The sequence below is a fragment of the Rutilus rutilus genome (assembly GCF_951802725.1).
Source record: "Rutilus rutilus genome assembly, chromosome: 19".
Classification (NCBI taxonomy): domain Eukaryota; kingdom Metazoa; phylum Chordata; class Actinopteri; order Cypriniformes; family Leuciscidae; genus Rutilus; species Rutilus rutilus.
In genome coordinates, this window is record NC_140232.1 from 10,478,595 (window position 1) to 10,498,384 (window position 19,790).

The window sequence follows — 19,790 nt, forward strand, 5'->3', positions numbered from 1 at the left end:
CAGTAAAAGTGCTTTACAAGGCAATAGCAGCAAAATGGGGAAGAGGGAGCGAAGAAAGATGTAAGAATAGAGGGAGCGAGTGAAACTGTTCGATCAATACATCTTGTGGAAGAGGAGAAGTATTGATCACACTCACAATTCACAATGCATCATCATTGAAGAAAAGCAGGATACATTTGCCATGCAGGATTCATACGTCTCATACCCAATATTTAGTAAACTCTCACTAATGTACAGTAGCTCTCTTTGGAACAGCAAACTCTCACTCTGTATCATCCGCTGTTGCCATGGGAATTGTTGCTATATTTGTATATCATACTGCTGGTATTTGCACTGGTATTAAATTGTTTGTGTTAAGGTGTAAAAAATGAGGGTGTGCAATATGTGCATCTCTAGTCCCTAGTATAAATTGTACTAATTTCTGAACTATCAACAATAGCTGCTTTGCTTAATTCAAATATTCAGACACTTTAAAAAAAATATGGGTCAATGACAAATAAGACTATAAAGTATAATAAATGGTACGGCAAATAATGGTTTTATGGTTGATACATGGTTTTTATATGGCTTTTAAAAATGTTAAATTTATTGACTAAAAATGTCATATTTCTTACAAATATTATTAATTAATTGTAGAAATATCATGATTTATTCATTCAGAAATATAATGACGATTTTGGGAAGTCGCACCACATGACATTTTACAACCTGAACTAACCTTACCGCATCATACAAAGGTCAAATTATTGAACATTTTATGAATCTTATCAACCTCTATAATATAATTTCCTGTTTTATGTTTTTTCTGCATGGTGGTTGGAGTTTTTGTTGAAATATTGGATATCTTTCTAATAAATAATAATAAAAGATTATGCAAAACTACTTCAGATTTCCATGTTAAGTATTTCATTCTTTTAATTTTACTTCATTATATCGGTACAGTCGTATCACCCTGACATTTTTACTGTATGCTCCCCAAAAAACATGCTCATCATAGAAGAGGAGTATTGAAGTTGCTGCATGTATGAATCACATTTTTTATGTATTTTAATAAACAAATACATTTGGGGGGCAAAATGAGCGTTATGTCACTGACCCATATTCTGAAGGTTTGGTAATTCATGCTTAGCACATAAAGGCTGAAAAGTGTGGCAGTGACTTTATAGTGAATGAAACTCACAGGTTCCTGCTGGTCCATCTGAACTTCTGAATTTGGTCGACTCAAATAACTAGTGCGACTCATATTGGCTTCATGTGTACTGCTAGCTTTCATGTCTGTGTGTATCATTTCAGCTTCATAAAGCACACAGAGAGGAACCTCAGTGAAGACCTGACATAGTAGCTGCAACTAGAAAAAGAGGCAACATCCATGACTCAGACATGATTGTTAGATGCAATCAGATATGGGGCTTATCAAACGATAAGGATAACTGATTTTTTTTGCTGGCTCCATAATCACATTCCTTATATCACATTCCTCATCTTTCGTTAACTTACATCGCTTGTACTGTTTTCACAAGTGGAAGTGCAGATGTGTGACAGTGTTTGTAAAAGAACGCATTTCTCTACTATTAGAAGAGAGAGACTTTCTTTTTCAGGTCGTTCCTCTTCCAAAGGGAGAGCCGGTCAAATTCCTCAATGGACATTCCAAAGACATTCTGGAATTCCTCAGCTGACAGGTGCCTCTGGAGAGAGAGGTTCAATGGTCAGCCTTTGTTCCCAACAGAACAGTTAAATAATGAGGTTGAATAATGAGCAAAAACAATGTTTACCTCCAATCTTGTCCTGTCTACACCAGGTGGGAGTTTGTTTCTGCCTCTGTGGGTCACGATGAGCATCTCATGTGGGTAAATCTGCCAAACGAACACATAGATAGTGCAAACACATAATTAATGAACTTTGACCATGAGCAAGCAGTCACTTAGCAACAATACGTACAAGAGCTCTGATGAATACCAAACACTCTTGATTAGTTGGCATTTTTACCTTTTGTTCCAGCATACTAGGGAGTGAATTCCCTCTGTCTATCCTTCTGCTTTGGGTATCTCCATTCTATAAAAGAGAGAAGACCACTGTAAGCCTATCCACAACTGTGATTTGTGCAATTATTACAAAAAATCTGATTGTAAAATGTAAAAATAAAAATAGAATTCTGCTGAGACTGAAGGTTGCAAATAGATTGACTCACTAAAATCTTCAGAAATGCTAACATGATGGACTAACATGTTAAAACCCAATGCCATACTGTATTGCAGTGGCTCTAAATAAAAATATTAGTTCAAAAAAATATATATATCAGAAATGCTGATACTGCTATTGGCAATTTTCAATGAACAGCTTGTTTTGCAGTTTTCCTTATTTCAAGCTGGTTTAAATAAAAATGTCTGCAAAATGAACTAACTTAACCTGTAATTTGGTCTGTTTTAGCTGTTAAAAATGTACATTTATTTGGTGGCACTTTATTTTAATGCACATTATTACATACCTGGAAATCTGTAAAGAGAGAGAGAGAGAGAGAGAGAGAAATGATAAGACAATGATAAAACAATGAGCAAGAGGTATAAAAACATGACAAAGATCTCTCCTATTCAATTCAGTTTTATTTCTATTTATTAAAAAAAAAGTTGAGAATAGATTACAACAAAGCAGAATAGAATACAATAGGATAGAATCAAATAATGACTCCATGCACTCTAATTAAAGTGTAAATAAACATGATAAAAATTACTCTACTATTTGAAACAGAATAAAACGATGACTCTTAATATAATATATTGTATAAATTATAATATTAAAATAATATATAATAAAATAAATAAATAATAATAAAATATATAGAAACCAGTGCTCGTACTGCGAAAAAAATGCTCTGCTATTTAGAATAGAATAAAAATATAAGTCTCAATTCGGGCACTCTACATTTCTCAACGAATTATAACATAATATAATATAATATAATATAATATCATATAATATAATAGGATAGGTTAGAATAGAATTATGCCTCTTGATACTGGCACTCTGATTGAAGTGTAAATAAACATGACAAAAAAAAGACAAAAATGACTCTTACAAAAGAATAGAATAGAAATATCGTAATCCCAAAACTTACTTAGACTCCCTTTATCACTGTTTGAAGAGGAGAATTCAGCAGACTGCAGCTGTAACACATAAACACAAGACAATTATATCAGTGTAATTAAGGATGGCTCCTTAATGGTAATTAATTAAAGCTAACATATCAAATCAGATTTTATTTTCTCACCCTAGTAAGCCCAGTCTTAGTGTAGGAAGGAAATGAGGGGGATTTGGAGGCTGTGTAAAAGAAAAGAAGAAACATGTTAATGGACTGGGACCAATATCATCCAAATACTCATCATATAAAAAGTATTGTTGCTGAAGCCAACATTTTTTCCATTAGGGATGTGTATCATGTGGATGCAGTGCATTTCTTCAACCAGAAGGGGTCACTACAAGGTCAACCTTTTAACTGGAATCACAACCATTTTCAGTGACAGAATTCAGAGTGTAATGCAATAATGAAATTGTTCGAAAAGAGTTCTCTAGACTCTGACCTTTCCCATAGAGACCTATAAACTCTAATCTGATTCAGATCATTGGTTTGTAATGCATAATCTCTGACTGCAGGTGGAAAGACTGACTCAGATTTCCACTAGATACAACAGCTGCTGTTAGTAATGCTGCTTATCTCTACGTATCATTGTTCTGTTCTTCCTTAAGTGTCACACACACACACACACACACACACACGGTATTCATGTTTTATGGGTATATTCCATTGTCACAATGATTTTTATACTGTACAAACAGTATATTCTATCCCCTAACCATAACCCTAACCCTACACCTCCCCACTTACCCAACTTTCTACATTTTTACAATTTCAAAAATATCACTTATGATTTATGTGATTTATAAGCCGTTTTCCTCATGGGGAGTATAAATATCCCCGCAAGGACAAGGATTTCAGATATTGCCTATCTTTGTGGGGACATTTTGTCCCTATAAAGATAGGGAAATAAGGAACACACACATACACACACATTCAAATATACCCAGATGCATGGGTGTCCTGTCGGGCAGGGACCGCGTTTTCCTGTGGACAGGGGCCGATCTCTCGATCTCCTCCTTAAGTATCAATTTTCCTAGATTAGACTGAATCTGTGGCAAAGAGAGAGAGTGAGAGATGAAGAAGGAGTTTGGGGGGTGAGATGGAAACTGAAACAATATACTCAGGCTGAGAGACTGAATTGATCAGCATGGCTCCCTGTTTCGACGGGAAATGCAAGAATCCCTAAAGATTTGTCCTTCATTTGAAACCAACTATGACTTTTACTTGAAGGTCGACTGAGACAAAAGATCTTACAAATAAGAACCGACCCAATTATCTTTTAGCCTCAATTTCCAAAGAAAATAAGGTTTAAGAAGAACTGTTAATTCAGGAAAGAAAGTTCAAATTTAAATGAGTGTATAAGGTGTGTATTTTAGGTGGTGTGGCTGGTCACTATTAATTTGAAAGATTCCCTAAATTTGTTTGTAGTGTGAAATATTTTTTTAAGTATACAAATAGGACATAAAGACTACATGTATGATAGTACCTTTCAAACTTTTGGGGTCGGTAAGAAGGTTTAATATTTGTAATTCTCTTATGCTCAGTATAAACAGCAATATAATAAAATATTATTACAATTTAAATGAAATGTTTTTTACTTAAATGTAATTTAAAATGTAATTTATTCCTGTGATGGCAAAGCTGAATTTTCAGCAGTCTTCAGTGTCACACGATCCTTCAGAAATTATTCTAATACGCTAACTTATTATTATTCTCAATGTTGAAAACTGTTGTGCTACTTTATGTTTTGTGGAAAATCAAAATGTGATCATTTTTTTTCAGGATTCTTTGATAAAATGGAAAGTTAAAAAGAACAGCATCTATTTTAAATAGATTTTCTATGAAACCATATTCCAGTCTTTGTCACCTTTGTTGACTTTTTTGTTTCGCTGATTTAAATTGAATTGTTTTAATTGATTCAATGCAAACTTGCGGAACAAAAGTATATATTTATAAAAAAATAAATATGAAAAGAATTAGAAAAAAGCCATTTAAAATAGTTTAACTGTAAAACTGCAGGACTAAAAGGTTAAAAAGAGAGAAAATTTTACAGATAATTTTACACCTTGTTGAGCTCTTGCTTCTGCATTTTCCGAAGTCTCCACATGTCTTCAGACAGATCATTGTCATCATACTTATCATCCTCCTCACCCTCCTCTCCCTCAGCTGTCTTGGATGCCACATTCTTTCTCCGCTCTGTCTCTGTTGCACAAACACAAGAATATGGTATGAAGAGTGTAAGAACGAGTAGATGAACGGAATACTACCACATCATAAAACTGTCCCGATACCAAATACTACTTACAACATGCATGTACTGTTAGTGTTCTAAAATATAAATGTGTAGACAGAAGGCATGTAGAAGATTGCGTACAACATTTTGATCATGTTGATAATTTAGAGGCCGTAGAAATTTGCGTAACAATATATATAATATATAATATATATATATATATATATATAATATGATACAGTAAGCTTTATAGGGCTAACTGAACTGCAGTTGGTGTTTCTCCAACAATTCCTTAAAATAACCCCAAAAAAATGAGATAGTGTGAGAGTGTATTACCTATAACAGCTAGTGAGGGTGGACAGGGCCAGTATTCTGTCTCTATCTTAGAGGGCAGGTTGGGGTCTGGAGGCTGGGCGGCAGGAAACTTCGATGACTCGATGATTAAATCCTCCATGTGTTTAGAGTGCGGGACAGCTGATGAGACATCTACATCCATTCAAATACACATACATATACTCAATATGCTCAAGAAAATCATTTACTTTGAATCTGACATAAGAGCAGAACTGATATTTCATACCTTGTTTATATATAGGCGGCTTCTTGAAAATGTTGCTTCCGTTGTCTGGAAGGAAAAATGACGGTTGTTTAGTTTTAGTGTGTGATGTTCCCTGAGGTTTCATTGCTGTGTTTGTGAGGGGCTGTAGTACCAAACCTGGCCTGTGGAAGTGCTGTTGCTGATGTGGGACTTTTGTGCTGACAGTGATGCTTTTACTCAGCTGCATTGAGGCAGGAGAAGAGCTGCCCGATGACTTCGGCTCTGACCAATCCCGCACGTCCTTTGATAGACTGTTCTACAATTATACGTAGAAGGGCTGTGTGATTAAGAATCATGCAGAGAGACTCTAAAGCAGATCATAACATAGTTTGATCTTTGAACATGGTCAAATATCTGCTGCAGGGCCACTGGTGGTTTATTGCTTCAATATTGAAGTTTTTAAAAAGAGATTCATTTCATATTTTGTTTGATTTATATGTGTGATATAAGTATTTAGGAACACCTTGAGCATATTAAAATTCTGTCAAAAAAAGTAATACAAAAATTTCAATTATTAAAAATGTAACTTCTATCGAATCTACATGCCAAGTGGCGGCACTGGTATCTTGTGGGCTGAATTCCAACTAAAGCTATTTAAAATAGCATTTTTTTAATTCTTGAATAATTATTATATACAGTATACACATGAACTTTAATTGAGACTTTTAAAAATGTACAAATTAATTTGTCACAAAAGTATTATAAGACTATTTAAATGAATCAATTAAGTTCTACATGTATACAATCGTTCAAATATTTGGGGCCTGTAAGATTTTTTTATACTTTTTAATATTTAAATATTCTTTAAAAGAAATTAATCCTTTTATTCAGAAAGGACATTAAATTGATCAAAAGTGTCAGTAAAGACATTTAAAATGTTAAAAGATTTCTTCAAATACAGTAAATGCTCTTTTTATTACTTTCTATTTATTAAATAATCCTGAAAAAAGTATTACCGTTTCCACAAAAATATTAAACAGCAAAAATTGTTTTCATCATAGATACAAATAAGAACTGTTTCTTACGAAGAATATTAGAATGATTTCATGTGACACTGAAGACTGGATTAATGGCTGATGAAAATTCAGCTTTGTCACCACAGGAATAAATAACATTTTAAATGTATTAAAAAAGGAAGTTTTTTAAAATTGTAATACTATTTCATAATATTACTTTATTTCTGATTAACTAAATGCAACCTTGGTGAGCATAAGAGACTTCTTTCAAAAACATTTAAAAATCTCACCAACTCCAAACTTTTTAACAGTAGTGTACATAATTTGTAAACTAAATGTCTATGTTATTTGTGAACCGCCCTGTTTTCATTACACAACAATTACTTCCGGTCCTCTAATCTGATTGGACAAGCCTCATAGCAAGAGTGCTGATAAAATATAAACAGCATATAAACCTGCCATTCAGTTGACAGATATTAGGCTGCATATGACTTATTTATAATTTTAACCTCACAGACAGACATGTACTACACAACTTACCTCTGGAGATGATGGAGGAGGGGAGATAGAGCGAGGAGATAATGACCTCTAAAGAGAGAAAAAGAGAGTGAGGTCAGTTGTTGGCAGTAAGTGAGATATCTAGGCATTTCCACAGACAGGTTTACAGAGTTAATGAAGCGTAAAGCTTCCATCACAGCAAAACAAAAAGGAAATTACAGTGGGAGAGCCGAACTAACATGACGTGTGTGTGTGTGTGTGTGTGTGTCTGTGTACTGATCTCTATCCAGGCGCTCTGATGGCTAGACATCACATCCATCAGGAAACTAACCAGTGAACACATCACACATGCTGACAGACAGACATGTAAGGGGCCCAAAGTAAGACCCCCCCCCCCCACACACACACACACACCATTATACCACCACCAGCCTGAATCATTCATACAAGGCAAGATGTATCCATGCTTTCATGTTGTTTACACCAAATTCTGACTCTACCATCTGAATGTCACAGCAGAAATCGAGCCTCATCAGACCAGGCAACGTTTTTCCCAATCTTCTATTGTACAATTTTGGTGAGCCTGTGTGAATTGTAGCCTCATTTCCCTGCTCTTAGCTGACAGGAGTGGCACCCAGTGTGGTCTTCTGCTGCTGTAGCCAATCTGCTCGACATGTTGTGCGTTTATAGATGCTCTTCTGCAGACCTCGGCTGAAGTGAGAGTTTATTTGAGTTACTGTTGCCTTTCTATCAGCTCGAACCAGTCTGGCACATTCTCCTCTGACCTCTGGCATCAACAAGGCCACCTACAGAACCGCCACCCACTGGATATTTGATCTTTTTCAGACTATTCTCTATAAACCCTAGAGATGGTTGTGCGTGAAAATCCCCGTATATTAGCAGTTTCTGAAATACTCAGACCAGCCCGTCTGGCACCAACAACCACGCCACATTCAAAGTCACTTAAATCACCTTTCTTCCCCCATTCTGATACTCTGATGCTTTAGCATATCATCTTGACCATGTCTACATGCCTAAATGCACTGAGTTGCTGCCATGTAATTGGCTGATTAGATATTTGCATTAACGAGCAATTGAACAGGTGTACATACTGTATATATATATACATACCTCTGAGCGATCCATTGGTGAATAGCTGAAGTGGGGCTCATACATCATCAGGTCAGGCCTCTCGATGTCTAGAATGGCCTTGTCTTTAGGTATAGCTGCTAGATCCTTATACCCAATCACTTGATTGTCCATTTTGGCCTGTAGCATTCCAAAATATGAAAGGAATAGGGAAATTATTGGCAACCTCAGAGACATACGGTACATCTCAATCAGCTCCCTAGCTCCCTAGGTCGTGAATCATATTGTGTACATGAATTAGGCACTGATAAGGACAGTAAGAACCTTGTCTCACTACACATTGGGTCACTGATGATGACGACATGACAACATCCTTACTGCATAACGTCACTACTGGAATTTATGAATAACAGCAGAACTGATATTTTTCTGACATTTATTTTCTTAATGTTATTTAAAGTACATTATGATAAATACTTTGTTACATTTTCCAACATTTCAGCCGTGAATTAATTATAATTGTTAGCTATATTATGTTAAGTACCTGAATGTTTATGCTGAAATATAATTAAATAATGGTTTGTTTTTTCAAATTTTTTGATTTTTGTTTCGTGCTTCAGAACTTCCAGTAAGGGAACATAGTGAGCATCGATTCTCCCTGGTTTTCACAGTGCATTGTGGGACTTTTTAGGGAGTGAACGTTTCAGTGCACTGGAAGGATATTTTGACTGAGACAGCCCTTAACTCTGGTGTTCCTTGCATGGCGGTCAAAAATGACAGAATTTTTCTTTTTTTCATTTCAATGAAATGAATGTACTATATGTTTGATGTTTTTTTTTATATTTTGTATTTTTAGGGGATTTTATGGTACTAAATAGTTAAATATTTATGCTGTATTTTCTATCCATTTATCCATTCCATCTATTTATTACCTGTTAACTACTTTCTGAGCATAGACCTGAAAATGAAATTAAACTTAAACTGTCTGTAAATCATAAATATTGAATGCTTTGAAACGCAGACTTAAGTTTGGTCTCTTTTTAAGACACATGGCAGATTATTTCTGATGTCAGAGTTATGTTTAGTTTTATTGCATTTTGGTTTCGTTTTCCCTTTACCCGTTTTGCCTGTGTTCCCAGTCATTGTTAGTTTCATGGTTGTTAATTAGGATACACACCTATTCCCTATTCTGTTGATTATCCTCCCTTATGTATATAAGCCCTCAGTTCTCCCAATTCTTTGTTCGCTTTTGTTGTTAGTGTACGTGGTTGTTCAAATATTTTTTCCGTGTTTTTGAGTATTGCAGTTAAATTGCTGTTTCTGCTTAATTCTCTATCGTTTACCACAACCACACCATGACAGCTGAAGTAAAGTTATAAAAAGTGAACTTAAATAAAGTTATAGAAGTTTAAGGTTATGAAATTGTTATGAAAAATACACAAAAATACAATTAATTTTTTTTATATGAAATATACATTTTCCAAAACATGTTTTACTCTAAAACTGTGAGAAAATAAAAGCCATAAATCTAAACAAGCTGTGTTCCAAATTTGAGGGTGATATCACAAAAAATTAGCTGCAGTAAGATTTTGTTTGGCACCGTACCAAACGTTAAGTACCAAACTAGATGAAATTTGTTTCCCATTAATTTTCAATGCGATCATTTTGACTGAGGACTACAAGTGAGAATTTTTTTTTTAGGACCATTTAATTTTGTTTATTTTTTAATGTACATCATGTTCATGATTTATTTTCTGTTCACACAGCAGTGCCAAAACCTTTTCCAAGTTTTGTACCATTCCAATGAAGTAGAAAAACAAAATGTAAAAATTTTCTTAAGTTAAAAATGACTGAAGAGCACCAGAGAGTTAAAATGGCTGATTCCCTGATCAGTGGCCCTGACTACTGAACTAGGGAGCTGATTGAGAGGCACCCATAAACATACTATGAAAATCTATCTTTTAGCTTGAAAGAGCTTCATTTGTTGTTGCGCCTATTTATGTGTGGGCCTAGTTATGTTTATTCTTAAAGTAGGTCTATACAGTAACAACTGGAAAGCGTGCAGATAATTATATCTCAGCATGCACTGCTACACATACCACTATAGTGACTGCTGGGGTTCCAGGACCACCTCCTGCACGTAGAGAACAAACAGTGCCCGGGGAGGTACTGGCCGATTGCTGTTCACATACACACAGGTCAAAGGTCAAACATAACATTAATCTTTTTATTTGTTTTATGATGATCTATTATCTTATTTTATTATGAACAAATAAGAAATCTACTTAAAAACAAATTTGATATAAAAACGCTTGCTTTTAATTACCTTATGCAGCATCATTTTGAAAGAGAAAGCGCTCCCTTTATGAGGTAACTGTGGAAAGAGTAGAAATTGAGGATGAGAACGAGGCTTTAGATGGATGTCAATGGCCTCAAAAAGACTCAAACCAGATGTACGCGAAGTTAGATTATGTGTATAATGCTTTTCACAATACACATTGTTTCAAAGCAGCTTTACAGAAAATCATTCTGTTAATATTTATAATATCTTAATATCTTTACATTTTAAAATGGTTTACATTTTGTGATGATGCAAGAAATCAAACAGTTATGAAAGTATACTGTATGTATGCAGATATATAATGTACGTATATCTGACTTTATATATAGAGATAATAGTCTATAATTTTGTGATTATATCACTTAGCCGAGATTTGTGTGACCAGGATTAATTTACAGATGATTTACAACATCACCTTCACCAACTTTAAGTCAAAAGAACCTAGTAGGTTGCAGAAAGTTGTTAATACACACAAAGTACAGAAAAGTCAGCAGTGTAAGGACCTTAAAACCTTCTGCAGTCAATAGACTATGAGCACAATGACAGTGTTTCTCTGGGCTTTTCTGATGGATCGCAATACAAAAGCTTTATTCTAGCATCCAGTGAATCTTTTGTATTCTACTGAAAAGAACACATTTCTCACAACCCTGCAGCATGCCTGTACAATAAAACACTGCTAAAAAATAAAGGAAGCAACTGGATGGTTCATTTCAGAAATACAGATAAATATGCCAAGTCATGTCAAGACATCTTAATGGTTCCCATAATGGAGCCAGCCAGACCCTGTCAGTGTGATGGTTTTTAAGATGGACAGAGGTCTGAATGGATTTCTGTGACTAATGTATTCAATTAAGAGCTTTAGGTTGGTTTTTAGGTTAGGTCTGTTCTGGATTTGACAAAGAAAAAACAACAATAAATGCATAGTCAAGGAAACCAATAGGAAAGACATATCACAAATGATATCTCTTTTGATTCTCCATATATTCAACAATGTCTCAGACTGATATGTCGTTTTCTTGTTACTTGTAACTATGCCATTTCTGAATATCTTTAAGCTGTTTTCCTCAGCAAGGCAAATAAGGGTCTATATCAAACTAATTAATGTCATAAACTAACCAATTATCAGGAAATTCGTTCTTAATGCATACAGTCAATTTAATTTTTGGGGTAAAAAACAAACAAACAAACAAAATGCTTTAAATAGCTCTAAATATTTACACATTACAGCACTGCTAAAAAGTCTAAATATCTTACATAACTTTCCTTCTCATTAAAATGTATGTAGATCTACAGATTTGAGATAACCCAAAAATACTTATCAAGACAATTGTTGCACATTTATCCTTACTAGTTCAACACTATCTAAATAAATTTTAGGACAAGGAAACCTGAGACAAAATAATACTTGAATAAAACAGCTGCAAACTTCAATGGTCAGTTCATACTTAGAAGGGAGGGGTTACTATGAGAACATAGGTGGACATCAATGACATGCGGAGTCAATTCTTGCACCACTCATGTTCAGCTTATATGGTCCCACTGACCCAAATAATGAGAAAGAACCAAATTGCTTACCACAGCTATGCAGATCAGACACCCAGATCTACTTAGCCCTATCGCCTAATGACTAATGAAATGAACAGCTGGATGTGCCAATTTTAATGGACTCCTCATTGGCCTTCCCAAAAAAAAACATAAGACAGAGCAGCTCATACAGAACGCTGCTACCAGGATTCTGAGCAGAACCAGAAAATCTGAATATATTACACCAGTCCTTGGGTCTTTACACCGGCTCCCAGTTACATTTAGGATTGTTATTAAAGTACTGTTACTTGTCAATGAATCACTCAATGGCCTAGGAACTCAATACATTGCAGATATGCTCACTGAATATAAACCTAACAGAGCACTCAGATCATTAGGATCCAATCAGTTAGAAATACCAAGGGTTCACTCAAAGGACGGCAGGTCCTCTTTATAGTTAATATGCCCCCCATAGCTGGAATCAGTTTCCAGAAGAGATCAGATGTGCTCCAACAGTAGTCACATTCAATTCAGACTCAGACTTATTGCACTTTATTTTATCTATGTATCCTTTTTTTATTCTTTTGATTCTAATTGTTTTAATACATTTTAAATAAAGGTTGAATCAATGTCTTCTTCCTATGTAACTGTTGTGATTATTTTATGATTCTTTAAAAAAAAATCGTTTTTATGTAAAGCACTTTGAATTACCACCGTGTATGAAATGTGCTATATAAATAAACTTGCCTTGCCCTCAATAAAACAAACCTTAACTCCATTAAGGTCTTCCAAACCATGTTTACTTTGGAAAGGGGGCAAGAAGACAAGGAGATACAGATTCAGAGGTGTACACAGAGAAAAAAAAAAGGTAGCGGTCACCGGTCAGGGGTGGCAGAGAAGGAGGTAGGGCAGATAAATAGAAAGGATAGAGACGATGGATAAAGAGAGATGGAAGGTTGGGGGAGGGATGTGATGGAGATAGAGAGAGATGATAAAACACATTACATCCCTGCAGTCAGCACAGACGGATAGCGTGACAGACGACTGTGCCTCCCTTCCCCCATTTAACCAGGAACTATGTCAAGTGTAAGCTACAAATCCTGTCAGCTGTCTTAAAATGAGTAAAGTCAGGGTTAACACTGAGACTGAGGATTAGCGTGAGGAAATAAAAGTCCAGAACATTACAGGAAAAACATATTTACAGCCTTTATTCCATTATCACATTACTCAAAATGTATTTTTTGCTTCATTAAAATGAGCTAATATGACACAAAGATTATTGTGTTCAATCAGTTTATATTTGCAAAGTTAATTTTAAGGGACAGTTAATCCCCAAAATGAAAATTCTGTCACCATTTATTCACCCTCATGACCTTCTTTCCTCTCTGGAACACAAAAGATGATTTAAAAAAAAAAATTTAAATGGCTTGCAGACCATTAGAAAGATTTTTAGATGTGATGAAATGAACAGTGAAATCTTACCTTAGGGGGTGAAAAGGTTCATGACACACATTTACAGGGTCTCCTCGCCCTAGACCATTCCTGAAACACCCAAATACAGGATTTCATTACTCATCATGACATGACAGGTGAACATCAAGTAAAAACTGTTCAGTGCAAAGAATTCACAGTACTTTACAAATGCATTTGAAATATATTATTTAGCATGATAAAGCTGCTTATTTTAGTGGTCCATAAAAAAAAGCGAAGTAAACATTCAGTGACAGCCAATAAATATGACGTAGAATGACAGTGCTCTCAAAAGTGCTTCCTCTTCAAGCAGTGTCTCTGAGTTATTGATCTACAGGCTGAGCTTCTGAATTCACAAAAGTCAAAATCACTCAATTATTCATGCCTTAGTGAACTCTGGCCTTGAACTGGAATGTGGATCTCTCAAAAAGAAAAATATGTAGCTCATATTTAATCCAGACCACTAAATAATAATAATAATAATAATAATACATTTCATTTAGAAAGCGGTTTTCTTATACCCAAAGCGCTACAACAAGTACAGTACAAAAGTCCGTAAAAGAAAATGTAAAAAACCAAAATGCAACAACAGGTAGAGTACAATATACATCCAGTGTCTCCAATTAAGACACAAATACTATCTTAAAAAGAATGTTTGGGCATTCCTAACAGTTAAAGTAAGTGCATTCCACAACTGTTATGTGCCAGCATTTTTGTTCCCTCCCCTTTTGTTATTGGTTGCTGTGTTTCTCCCTGGCCCTCTGCTGTTGGTTTCTTCCTGTTTTCCCGCTCTCTGCTGTCTTTAAGTTTGTAGGTGCTGCTATTGGTCAGAGACAACCAATCATCGGCTGTGGTTCAGGATATAAGGCACTCTGGAGAATGGAAGAGGAGGAGCTTGGAGTGTGTTTGTAGAGGGTTTTCACTACACGTCATCAATCCGGAAGTTGGCCATTTTGGAGGCACTGAACGTAAACAATGCCACTGAACTGAACAGACTCGTAAATTTGGCTGATTATTGCTGCTGAAAAATGGTCGTGTTTTTTTGTCTGTACTAATCGGTCGCACCGGGAAAAAACATTTCGAGTTCTATAGACTGCTGAAAGTTAAAGAGAAGAGTGCAAAAAACTGATGAAAGATGGCTTTTTTGGTTGAGAGAGGCACAGCATCAGCCACATGTGTAAATGAAGCGTTGACTATGGTTAAAATGTTGATGTAAAGTAGTTCACTATGGCTACATTTACACTGTCAGTCCAAATCTGATTATCTTTGTATCCGATTGGAATATGATCTAAAATGATGTCCACACTGTGTATCGCAACTGTTCAGATCCGATTTGTGTGTCCACGCAGCTTTTTGACAATACGGCAATGATGTTGCGTTGATGGAGGGGTTTGCATTTGCAATAGAAATGTTGTCTTATTTAAATTTTACAACATGGGAATGTGTAGCTGCCGCGCTGGACTTACTGCAGCTTCCATGTGTTTTTTCCGTGGTTTAGACATCATAAATTAGTGTAACAATGTGTTCAGTGGTACATAAACAGTGCAGTCCATGCCGTTGTTTACATCCGAGTACCTCCAACATGGCCGCGCATCCGGGTAACTGACCAAATCGTGACGTAGGTGCAAACCCTCTGTTGGCTGTGCTACTGTTGGTGTTGAAAAATACTGACTTTGTGGTGGTTCGCTTGCTTGCTTATTTGATTGTGTTTGCTCACTCAGAGGACTTCTTACCTGATCTAAACTGTACAAGTCCGGAGAGAAGAGAAAAGGAAAGTACGTCACGTGACATACATCTTACATACAAGAGAAGCTGCCACAGAGAAGGCTCTTTCACCCATAGTTTTTAGTCTGCAAGAAGGCTGTTTAAGGAGAAAAGAGTCGGCGGGGCGGTGAGATCGAGAGGGCATATAACGTAGCTTTGTATGTTAAAATAGAGGTTTAAAATCAATGCGGGTATGGACCGGAAGCCAATGCAGATTCCTAAGCACGCCAGAGATGTGCCGACGAGAAGGAGTATGTGTAAGAACACGTGCAGCTGAGTTCTGAATATGTTTCAAGCACTTAATAGACTTTGCAGGTAGGCCAAGATAAAGGGCATTACAATAATCAACCCTAGAAGTAACGAGTGCATGGACAAGCCTTTCTGCATCAGGCAATATTCCTGAGATGAAAAAATGCAGATTTTGATACGCATCAAGTGTCAAATGAGAGTAAAAAATAACACCAAAATTACGAACTTGAGAGGATGGAAATACTACATTATTTTCAAGGTGCAAACTGCAATTTCTACCATTACAGGCAGCTGCAGGGGTACCAACAAAAAAGGACCTCTGACTTTATACCATTCAATTTAAGAAAATTGTGGTACATTCATAATTTAATTTCCTGCAAACAGTCAGAAAGTGTTGTCGAGATACCTGTGATATTATTTTCCATGCTAATATAGATTTTGGTATCATCAGCATAAAAGTGGAACCCCAAAACATGCTTTCTAATAAATACAAGGAATGCAAAAAGTGCTGCACGGGGTGTAACTTCAGTATCTCTGTGCTCTTTGGGTGTAGGTATGGTTCTGCTCATAAGAAAAAACAATCCAAGGCACTCGAGTGATTTGTTTTTAGAAAAATATAAAAAGCCTTTATTCTTTCATGGCTTAGATTTCAAAAACAGGTGACAAACAACGGCACACCTACACGTTGCAGCCAATGAGCCTTCATCAGGGTGTGAGTGACAAACACAATCAGTAAGAAAACAGTAAACAGCAATCAATTAGTCACACGATGGTCACCTAGATAGGTGTGCCATTGCTTATCACCTGTTTTTAAAATCTAAGCCATGAAAGAATAAAGGCGTTTTATATTTTTCTAAAAACAAATCACTCGAGTGTCTTGGACTGTTTTTTCTTACATACTTTCTAATAATCTGCCCTAGAGGAAGCATGTAAATGTTAAAAATTATTGGGCCAAGGACAGACCCCTGAGGAACACCATGACATACCTGTCCGACGTTAGATTTATTGTTTTCTGAAACAATAAACTGGGTACGATCAGTAAGGTACGATTTAAACCACTCTGACACTATACCAGAAATACCAAGCCAAGTCTTGAGTCTCTCAATCAATATAGAGTGACACACAGTGTCAAAGGCTGCACTCAAATCTAACAGCACCAAGATAGTAAGGACACCAGTGTCAGCAGAGACAAGGAGATTGTTCATAACTCGAACAAAGGCAGTCTCAGTACTATGTCCTGATCGAAACAACAACATGTCCCAGAACCTTCGCCAAAAAAGGACACATCAGACCCAGGCTTTTTGAGAAATGGTGTGATGGCAGCAACCTTAAGGGCTTGGGAAACAAGGCCAGTAATAAGGGAAGCGTAAACAATGTTCAAAATGAGAGGACTGATAGATGACAGACACTCTTTGAGAACATGAGTTGGAATAGGGTCCAGAGAACATGTAGTGGAATTAATTTAGCCGGCTACGAATGTTGTAGTCAAACGACACAAATTCAGACAACACGCTCAACGGCAGGATGAATCAGTAAAGGATTTTGTAGCTGCTTTATGTGAACTTAGTGTACACTGTGATGGATGAGATGATCTGGGATCAATTAGTGAAAAAAGCGTCCTCTGCACGTATTCAGGAGTGTCTCTTGCTACAGCCACAGTTAACACTGAAGGACGCGCTGCTGTTGGCTGGCCAAACGGAGACTGCCATGGGGCACACGCAAATGCTCGATGTGGCATCAGTGCATGAGATTAAATCTGCTCAGCGTGGCGTGCCACAACGAAACTAGAAATACCACGGAAAATCTGTGAGTAAAACACGATCACAGTCTACTGCACAGACAAATCGTAGTTACTTTCGTTGTGGGTCTGGCTCTCACTTGGCTAATGCTCCAAATTGCCCTGCTGCCAAAGTTAAATGTAAGAATTGTGGAAAAGTGGGACATTTTGCAAGGGTTTGCGTGCAAGTACTTGATGCCCCTGAAATTGAGGTTCCCGAAATTGTGCATGTGCTTGAAGTGGAAGGGAAACCGCTGTGTGAGAAAATAAAATGCACTGTGACCATTGGAACTGAGGGAGTGAGCCCTGTGCCGTTTGAGCTCACAGTCAACACGGGTTCTGCTGTTTCCATCCTCCCTCATCACCTTTATAAGCGTCATTTCAGTACATCTTCTTTACGACCCCCAAGCGGCACTGCCAGTACTTGGATGCTTATGTGCACATGTATATTACGGAGATGCGGTGGCCAGTACTAGCATCTATGTTGTTGAGAAAGGCACCCCTATACTGGGCATGGACTTAATGTCTGGCCTAAACATTCATATTGCTGGAAATGAAGTGGTCTCACCCCCCTCTCCTGCCGTTGTGAGACAAGTGCCGGCTGCAAGAGAGGCCATTGGATGCGCTAAAGGCTTTGTACATTACAAATTACCTCCTTTATTGGTTAGGAATGCAGTTTACAAAGAACTTTGTCGTTTACAAGCTGAAAACATCACTGAGAGGGTGGACGCCTCCCCATGGGTGTCACCTATTGTGGTGACAACAAAGAAAAACTGAGAAATTTGTTTATGTGTGGATTTAAGGGAGTCAAACAGGCAGTAATAATCGATAGCCATCCACTTCCACACATGGAGGACTTATTCACTGAACTAAAGGGGGTTTTCAATGTTTTCAAGCATCGATCTGAACAACGCATACCTACAAGTGATGCTTCACGAGGACAGCCAAGATCTGATGGCTTTCATCACTCATAAAGGGTTGTTTCGATTTCGTCGGGTACCATATGGCTTGGCCTCGGTACCAGCAGCTTTTCGAAAAATTATGGTTACAATACTGAAAGGCCTTCATGGAGTCCATAACTATCTAGATGATATGATGTGATTGTGTATGGACACACTGCAGGCAAACATGATCGCAACCTACAGGCTGTTTTAACAACACTACAGCACGTAGGTCTCACACTGAATCGGGCAAAATGCAAGTTCAGCTGCACAAGCCTTCCTTACTTAGGACACACTATCACTGCGCAAGGCCTGCTACCCAATGACTGCCATATTCAGGCAATATTGCAGGCACCAGCTCCCACTGATGCAGCCAAATTACATTAATTCTTAGGACTGACATCCTGGTATTCACAGTTTGTGCCAAACTACTATTCGGAGGTGGAGCCTATGAGGGCATGCTTAAAGAATGTGGGTGTTTTCAGTTGGACTGAGGATGCACAGAAAAGCTTTGAGAAAATGAAGGAGATCATTGTGAACAGCCTAGCTTGGGCAATCTTTGATCCAGCACGGCATTTGCTGGTAACCTGTGATGCTTCGGATTATGGAATAAGGGCTGAGTTAACTCAGATTCATGCAGATGGTTCTGAGCGTACCGTCGCCTTTGCCTCTCGCTCACTCACAGCAGCAGAGCGAAAATATTCCATTGTGGAGAAAGAGGCCCTAGCTTGCGTGTGGGCTGTGGAACGGTGGCAAACACTTTTGTGGGGCCGACGGTTCACTCTTCAGACGGACCATCAGGCGCTAACTACCCTGCTGGTGACTAAAGGTATGGAGCGTGCTGGAATGCGTGTCATACAAGCCAGGAGCCGAAATTGTCACATCAGACTGCCTCTCACGCCTACCCCTTTCCGCCTGTGAGGATGCTGATTCTACCATTGAACCAGATATGGTGGTATTCCTCTCTGCTGAACTCCATGCTCTTTCATTGGAGGAGTTCTCCAAAGAATGCACTGCTTGTCCTGAACTGACAGCATTGCGACAGCAAATACTTATAGGTTGGCCTAAAAACAAGAAAAACCTTCCACCTGAGCAGGCATCATACTTTCTTGTCAGGGATGAACTTGCAGCACAAGACAGCCTGGTCTTCAGAGGTTCATACCACCTGGTGGTGCCCATATCTCTGCGGGGTGCCCTAATTAATTAACCAGGGTACT

General features: G+C 37.3%; 1 protein-coding gene across 1 annotated transcript in view; it reads right to left on the minus strand.

Annotated features, from left to right (window-relative positions):
* Nucleotides 1-807: 807 nt before the first annotated feature.
* The window catches only part of LOC311279032 (dematin-like), a 54,815-nt gene continuing 35,832 nt past the window's right edge, over nucleotides 808-19,790 (minus strand). The window contains exons 2-17 of the mRNA XM_084390263.1: nucleotides 13,855-13,914; nucleotides 10,834-10,881; nucleotides 10,607-10,687; nucleotides 8,550-8,687; nucleotides 7,461-7,508; nucleotides 6,082-6,220; nucleotides 5,947-5,991; nucleotides 5,703-5,852; nucleotides 5,199-5,335; nucleotides 4,077-4,182; nucleotides 3,266-3,315; nucleotides 3,113-3,161; nucleotides 2,486-2,493; nucleotides 1,987-2,052; nucleotides 1,773-1,853; nucleotides 808-1,685 (exon numbers count right to left, since the gene is read on the minus strand). Of these exons, the coding sequence (XP_084246389.1) occupies nucleotides 1,572-1,685; nucleotides 1,773-1,853; nucleotides 1,987-2,052; nucleotides 2,486-2,493; nucleotides 3,113-3,161; nucleotides 3,266-3,315; nucleotides 4,077-4,182; nucleotides 5,199-5,335; nucleotides 5,703-5,852; nucleotides 5,947-5,991; nucleotides 6,082-6,220; nucleotides 7,461-7,508; nucleotides 8,550-8,687; nucleotides 10,607-10,687; nucleotides 10,834-10,848 (1,227 nt within the window). The 5' untranslated portion in view covers nucleotides 10,849-10,881; nucleotides 13,855-13,914 and the 3' untranslated portion in view covers nucleotides 808-1,571. The remainder of the gene's footprint in view (nucleotides 1,686-1,772; nucleotides 1,854-1,986; nucleotides 2,053-2,485; nucleotides 2,494-3,112; nucleotides 3,162-3,265; nucleotides 3,316-4,076; nucleotides 4,183-5,198; nucleotides 5,336-5,702; nucleotides 5,853-5,946; nucleotides 5,992-6,081; nucleotides 6,221-7,460; nucleotides 7,509-8,549; nucleotides 8,688-10,606; nucleotides 10,688-10,833; nucleotides 10,882-13,854; nucleotides 13,915-19,790) is intronic.